Source organism: Dendrobium catenatum, unplaced genomic scaffold (assembly GCF_001605985.2).
Source record: "Dendrobium catenatum unplaced genomic scaffold, ASM160598v2 fragScaff_scaffold_1122, whole genome shotgun sequence".
Taxonomy (NCBI): Eukaryota; Viridiplantae; Streptophyta; class Magnoliopsida; order Asparagales; family Orchidaceae; genus Dendrobium; species Dendrobium catenatum.
Window position 1 is genome coordinate 221,806 of NW_021319584.1, and position 7,884 is coordinate 229,689.

At 30.7% G+C, this 7,884-nt stretch overlaps 1 protein-coding gene across 1 annotated transcript; it reads left to right on the plus strand.

The window, feature by feature from the left end:
• The first annotated feature begins 1,097 nt into the window (after positions 1–1,097).
• On the plus strand, positions 1,098–3,242 carry LOC110105399 (transcription factor MYB41). The gene is made up of 2 exons (XM_028698692.1): positions 1,098–1,360; positions 2,513–3,242. Exons 1-2 carry the CDS (start codon positions 1,098–1,100, stop codon positions 3,240–3,242), a joined length of 993 nt encoding a protein of 330 aa, XP_028554525.1.
• The last annotated feature ends 4,642 nt before the right edge of the window (positions 3,243–7,884 follow it).

Consider the following 7,884-nt stretch of genomic DNA (forward strand, 5'->3'; position numbering starts at 1 on the left):
CTAATATTATTTAGGATTTGTTTGAGATAGTTGTTATTGTGTACATATAGTTATAAAATTATTATAGAGAAAATAATTATTTTGAAAATTGCTTTCTAGCATGAAACTTCTTAAAAATTACAAAAAATAGTCGAAAAATAGAACTGTGATTGAAGTCTGAAAAAATAATGCAGTAAGAAAATTGTCCCAAAAAAATTGTTCGCAACTCTCGAAAACAAAATAAAATATCTAATTAAGTTAAAAAAGTTTCAAATATGTTACATGTTAACCCCTTATACCTCTAAAGCTTGGTTGTCAATGATATTCTTTAAATTTAGAGCAAAATTTAGCTTGAAATATTCTGATTAGTTTTAAATTATCATAAGTCTCTAAATCCTTAAATTTATTTAAAATTAGTGTAATAATAAAGAATTTAATTGATTATTTAATATTGATTTAATCCTAAAATAAATTTAGTAATTATGAGGCTCATCCTCATATAAATTGGATCTGAATATTTTTATTTGAAAATAAATCTCAATATTTATGTGGAGATTTACTTTTACATTTTTACAAATATCATTTAAAGAAAATTATATATCCACAAATTGTTGTATGCGACTGTGCGTCTTCCCTGTTAACTACAAAGTTTCTAAAAGTGGTAGATTTTTGTCCCATCAGCATAACTAAATTTATTCAAATTTCTGTTAACTTTATATATATTCACTTAGCTTGTTAGGAAAAATAAAAGCAGTCTATGATTTGACTACTGTTAATAATACAATAAGTCACGGAAAGACCAAAATATTTGCATGCAATCAGTATCAATGTACTACGTCACAAATGAAAAATATTTAGCATTTTCTATATTCAAATGTGCCTAACCAATAAACAAAGATGGAACTAAAGAGGAGCATATAAGTACGCCATTATCTCTCTATAAAACCCACATCGTTCTCTTCTTCCTCACTGGAACTGCACTCTTTGCCTCCATTCTCCAACATCTTAAGGTAAGAAGCTCTGTGGCTTGAAGAGCATATACATAAATGATGATAGATTTCTAAATAATTTTTGCTTGATGTTATGTATATATGCAGGTGAGAAATTTATTTATAACAATGGGGAGATATCCTTGCTGTGATGAAGTGGGAGTGAAGAAGGGGCCATGGACGCCTGAAGAGGACCAGAAGCTTGTGGAATATATAAAGAAGAATGGGCATGGAAGCTGGAGGCATCTGCCGAAGAGTGCTGGGCTTAATCGGTGTGGTAAGAGCTGTAGGCTTCGATGGACTAACTATCTCCGTCCTGATATTAAGAGGGGAAAGTTCGAGGAGGAGGAGGAACGCCTCATTATTCATCTTCACTCCGTTCTTGGCAACAAGTAATTATTCCTCTGATTTTTTTTTTTTTTTGGAGAAATTGAGAATTTTATTAAGAATTTTCTATATAAATTAACTATTATTGGTGGTAGGTTTGGAAAGATTCTTAGGGCCCATTTTATTGCTTGTAGTTTCAAAACATCTTTTTTATTTTTTATTTTTTTTTGCTTTTCTTAAATATATGAGCTGTCAGAATTATCATTTGATTTGATTGGATGTATTTAGAAATTTCCCAAAAAAAAAAATTTAAATATATTTTTTTAGTATAAAGACCTCTTTCAAAATGATATTTTGTTGTTGGCATATGAGAATTAAATATATATATATATATATATATATATATATATATATATATATAATATATAAAGCAAACAAAAATTCTTGGGTAAGTGCATGCCAAATTATTATTTATTTATTATGCTTGTATAATATGCTATTTTTATTCAGTATTGCTCTTAAAAATTTGTATTAATTTGATATCAATATAGAACAATTCAAAGAAAAATGAAGATCTTATCCACAAGACTTTTTAATTAATACTAACGTAATAATTAAGCACTTTTGGTTGTAGAACGTCAAAAGTAAAGAGATTATCATATTAGCTCAGTTGTTCGATCATTTGACAATGATTTCGGTGGATATTATATATGCAGTATTGAATTATACAACATAAAATCATCAATATTCATCACAATAAATACCAAAAGAACTCATCTGGAGACCCCCACAACTTGTCAAAATTTAATCACAGGAGGGGGCATGAATTTAATATTTATTTAATAATATATATATATATATATATATATATATATATAAAATTAAAAATTATATCTATTTAAAATTGTATCAGGATATTATAATTTAATTTTTAGTAATATTAGGTGTGATCGTGGTCGATCAGAAAAATATCCGAAATCATAATAGAGAGCATGTCACCTACTTATCCACTTTAAATATGAGTGCTGCTTAATCAACGTGCCAATGATATTGAAATAGTATATATACTGTAATGGGGCACATGTGCACTTCAATATAATTAAACAAGTCTATCATGAAGCATCAGCTAACATTTTTCTTATTATTTTATTGAATACTTGTATGAAGACAGTAAAATTCTCTAAGCTTGTTCTAACAATAATAATAATCTATGCTAGATGGTCATCAATCGCAACTCGGTTGCCCGGTCGTACAGATAATGAGATCAAGAATTACTGGAACACTCACCTGAAGAAAAAGCTCCTCCTCATGGGCATCGATCCGATCACCCACCGGCCGATAACCAACCTCGATCTCATTGCAAACTTACCCAATCTCCTCTCCCACACCAACATCAAAAACTTATCAATATCATGTGATCAATCCCTTCATCAACTTCACACTGATGCAGCTCAATTTGCCAGAATCCAAATCATACAGAGCCTTCTGCATGTCCTATCTTCTCCTCATCCAACTTACCCAGCAGATATTCTCCTACAACTGATGAACAATAAGCTCGAGGGAATTAGCCAATTGGTTTCAGCACAAGCCGGTTTGATACCAAACGATATTGAAGGTTTAAAGCAATCAAGCAACGTATTTGATGATCAGGAGATTGCATCAAAGATTATGGATGATATTAGCAAACAAAGAGATCAATTGTTTTCAGCTAATGCTGATGGTGCTGTTGTTGCTGCAGCTAATTATTCATTCCCTTCTTTGGTTTCATCCTCACCAGAAAATGCATCGTCAGTTGATCATCAGAAGCAAATAGAGCAGATTATTAGCTCGAATTCGAGCTCAGCTGCAGCCTGTTCTTCGAGTTCGACGCCATTTGATGCTTGGGATGGTCTTCATTTTAGTGATCAGGATGCAGCCGAGCTTGGCTGGAAGGATATTTTAGAGTAAGTATATAAATATATCTATATATCCAAGAATCTTGTTACTGCAGTAATGGAGTCTGTTGGTTTGAGAAATATTAATAACATTAATAATTTTTTTACTGTAGACAAATATCGTGGTAGAGCTAATGCAGAAAGAACTAGCTGATCATTATTCGAGGATGTAGAAGAAGATTGCGCTCATAAAGAGAGATTCCATTTGATCAGAATTCGCTGGATGATTGCTATCCAAGGCTTTCATTTCAATGGATAGAGGCCAGTAAATACAGCATTTGTTTTTTTTAGCGAGAAAACAAAAATCACATTTTTTTTTTTTTTTTTTTTTTTTTTTTTTTGTAAAAAACAGTGATAAGATGAAATGGATCACAAAGGTCTTGTATCTATGAAGATTTGTTTGTTTTAAATGTTGTATATTTTTTGGGTTATTTAAAAGCTCTCATTTATCGAATCTAATTACTTTGATTGTGTTGGATGACCTATCTTCGTTTGAGTATTAGGTGGATTTGGGAAAGATGGCTCTCGTGGCAAATATATATATATTTTTTAATAATTTTTTGATGAGCTTCGCATTATGTTGGCTGATATTAAGTTGACTTCAAGCGAGTTTTACTGAACTAAACAATAAAAATTCTGATTTGTCTGCAAATTTGACTGATTTTTTTTTTTTAAGTTCAGTTGGGTGGAAAAATTTCAAGCCGAATGAAAGTTGAAATTTATGAACCAGATTTATATAGGATTTGAGTAGGGGTGTCAATGAATTGACCTTGACAATCCAATTAAAAAAAATTGGATCTAGGATGATCCTATTAATTTTTTTTTGGGTTGGTTTGAATTGAAAATCTTGATCATGTTAATTTTTTAGTTGGCTTTGAATTGACCCGAAAGCTTAAAATTAAACAAACATACCCCAATTATCATTCGAGTTTAGCTTAAAAATGTAAGTTGAGGTTAAATAAGTTAGTTTTGAATTAAATGAGTTGTATTTAGATTAAATGGGTCGTGCTGATCTAAAAAAAAAAAGAAAGAGTCAAATGAGTTAGATTCGGGTCAAATGCTTTTGTCATATGATAAACGAGTTCTGTTCGGATCAAGTTTAATTTATTTGATTAGGTTAATTTCGATTAGATTCAAACTTGACCCACCAATACGAATTGACACCCCTAAATTTGATTACAACTCAATACTCACTCTGAATTAAGGCAAATTTATAATCAAGCCCACTTTAAACAAACTTTTAAAATATGAGTTTAGTTTAATTTTAACATTACTAATGAGTCACAACAAGCTTAAACTGGATGGTCCTAATATAAATTTAACAATAACGGATTTTATTCATTGGATTTACTCTTAAATATTATTGCGCTCATCACAACATAAATTTAATAATTAAAAAAAAAAAACATAAATTTAATAATTATAAAATTCATCATCGTCAAATTTGAGCTAGGATGAAATTGGCTCAAAGATAAATAAGCTAGCTCAAAGTAAACTTGTCGATCAAATTGATCAATTTGATTACCAACTTGCTTTAATAATTTTTTTTCTTTTAAAATATTTATATTTTGAGCTGATCTTGAGCATATTTTATCTAACTTTTTATTCAAAATCAATTTGAATACCATATAGATAAAGATCTTGCCCTTTATTAGGAGAAATTATTATATGCGGAGACCGGACCCAAAACACTGTCTGGAAACTAGACCCAGAACGCCGTCCGGAAACCCACCAGAATGCGCCATGTCAGCGGTACCAAGCCGCGGCACCGAGCACATGGGTGATATGGCGCATTTTTTGTTGGTCACCGGACTGCGCTCGGTATCCGCACATAATAATTAATCCTTTACTAGACTCAATTCAAGATCGATCTTAGTCAAAAATTAACTCAATCTTAGAGCTAAATTCCCATCCGCCTGAATTAGCAAGATAAATATTTAAAGTATGAGCTTTTCTTTTGTTTATTTTGCATGAGCAGGAAGTCTTGGACTTTACAATATAGCATAAGTTATTATAGTAATTAGAGCTAGTCAATACCATTAGTCATATATTATAAATAGTCTTATTTCATATGTAACTTTCATGGCATCCCTCACTTTTGAAACCAAAGTCATACCATTAGTTACTAGTTAGGTATATGACTTGTTCCTTGAGCTTCAAGAAATTGACTGATGCTCCACAATTACCAAGAATATAACTATATTTGAGCTATCCCAATACCAACACGAGGTTTGTATGCGGGGTTCATGATTTTATACCTATTTTCTGTGGTTTACACAGAGGTTAACACCCAATCTTTCTTCATTTCTACAAGCAAACTTTTACAAATCTAGTTGAGTGCTAGCTTCAGTCATTGGTATATTTAAACTCCTAAAATCATACTTAATTTAATCAAAAGTATATCAGTCCAAACTTTGAACAGCTTTCTTTTGCATCAAGCAATTAAGCGGTTCTAAACTTTCACAAGTGCAGGTCACTAAGAACTGAGACAAATTCTTAATTATATTCTTTACTTAATGAAGTAGTGTTAGTGTTAAACTGATATCACATATTGCAATTAACAAGTCTGAAAAGCTACACGAGCAGTTGGAAATTTACTGGAGCAGTACTACGCTGTATATAACACTAAGCAAGTCACCAGCCAAGCAGCTGGTTCATTTTGAGAACCTAATTAGCACTAATCCATCAGTTCTGTATAATTAAGTACTAATAATTATATATTAAGATATTTTCTTCCTCATCCCCTGGCCTCCTGACCTCCTGATCATTTGCTGTACTAATGATCAAAGCTATGAATTTTTGTATTAAGTACTAATCCATAGCTTTGATCATTTGTTGTACTTTAAGATAAAAACAAAACATAAATGATCAATTAAATTTATAATATACTCATGTTAAAACAATTCAAACAATTATAATTAAAATTCATCTTAGTATTCGTTTGGGACAGCTTTCTTAATGCTTTCTAAAACAATATTTTAGTTTAAAATTTTCTTAAATAAGAATTTTTTGTACTAAAAAATTATTTTAAAAAACTTTTTCGAGCAATGAAAAAGCTTTCCCAAACCAAGCCTTAGTGATCAAATTTATTAATTAAGAATATCTTTATCTAATTTTTTTAAGAAGAGTTGGTCTCTTGAACTTGACTTTTTGAATCTCCATCTACTCTTATCCGATGATCAGTTCCATTTAAGAATTTAATTAATAATCTTCTCTACATCTGTATTGAATCCTTCCCTTCTTTCTGACCTAAGATCTCCTGATGATCTGTTATAACGTCCTTCACCAAATTTTTCAAGGAAAAAGAAAAGTAATAATACTTATGTCACTGTAAGAAATTTGGCCCATACATATCAGATCACAATGCCATAAAAAATGATGCTTAATATCAATCCTTCATTGTATTCTTTCCGAAAGTGTGAATAAACTATAAATATAATCCTTCAGTAACATTTCTTAACCACACGCTTTGAGCAAATGATTAAAGCAAAGTTAAATAAACTATTTTTCCTTAAATTATTCACATAAAAACCTAAAGTTCATTGCTCCAAAAGCCTTTTTGACTCTAAAGCTAGCATAGGAGAGGTTGAATCCTTTTAAGCATATTTAGGCTTCGTTTGGGACGGCTTCTTGCTCCTTTTTAAAGTAGCTTTTTAATACAAAAATTAAAAAGTTTGTACTAAAAAGCTGTTTAAGAACAGTAAGAAAACTATCTCAAATAAAGCCTCAGTCATCAAACACAGTGTCATCCTAAGTCTTATATATAAACGTCGGAAGACATTTACCGACGCGCACCAAACCGGCGCACAAAAATCCGACGGAAATGCGCCGGAAACCAAGTACTTCCGTCGGATTTTACATGTTATCGCCGGTAATAGAGTGTTTTCCTGTAGTGAATAAACAACATTCAAATTAACTTGAACTTCTCTTCTTATTCATTTTCATGATAGAAAATATCAGAAGATAAGCTGATTGATACTATCTACAAATTTCTAGAATTTCAAGCCTAGCTAGCCTACATTGTCTCTCTGAATTATAAGCAACAAATTGAGTAGGTAAGGCATTACCAACCCTCAAAGAATATAAGAAGTTGCCTTCTAACCTTAAACTATAATAGCTTTTTACATATTCAATGCCTGAATAAATCTCAATTCTATCACTGTTTCAATAACCAAACATAACCAACCAAAAAGCCCTACCAATGAGAGATCATAACTGAAAGGTGAACAAAGACGACACGCTAGCTTTCAGTTTATCATAAAGCCACAAACTAACCCTATCCGCTTGATACCAAACATCTAACCGAAATGGTTGCTCCAACATATAGAGGTGACCTTTTCATTTTTTATATATTTTGTTTTTTTGTTAGTAATAATAGAATACTAACAAATTAATGAAATAATATATTAGAATATTATTTTTAATTATTTTTGTTTGCTAGAATATACATGATTATTGAGAGTGATTTATCATATTAATGTTGTACAAAGATCTCACACAATCAAATAAATTAGAAGAAACACATATGATTAACAAAAGGTTGTCCTAGTTGAAATAACTTTATTAGTTGTAATTAATCTAGATTAACAAAAGGTTATCATTTCCCAATGGATCAATTAGGTATGATTAATATACTATAGAAGAACTAATATCAC

Bases quoted from the DNA above. Each gene is read 5' to 3' on its own strand.
- LOC110105399 (XM_028698692.1), top strand. From the start codon at position 1,098: ATGGGGAGATATCCTTGCTGTGATGAAGTGGGAGTGAAGAAGGGGCCA. The intron at 1,361-2,512 runs GTAATTATTCCT...AATCTATGCTAG, and splicing joins CACTCCGTTCTTGGCAACAA to ATGGTCATCAATCGCAACTC.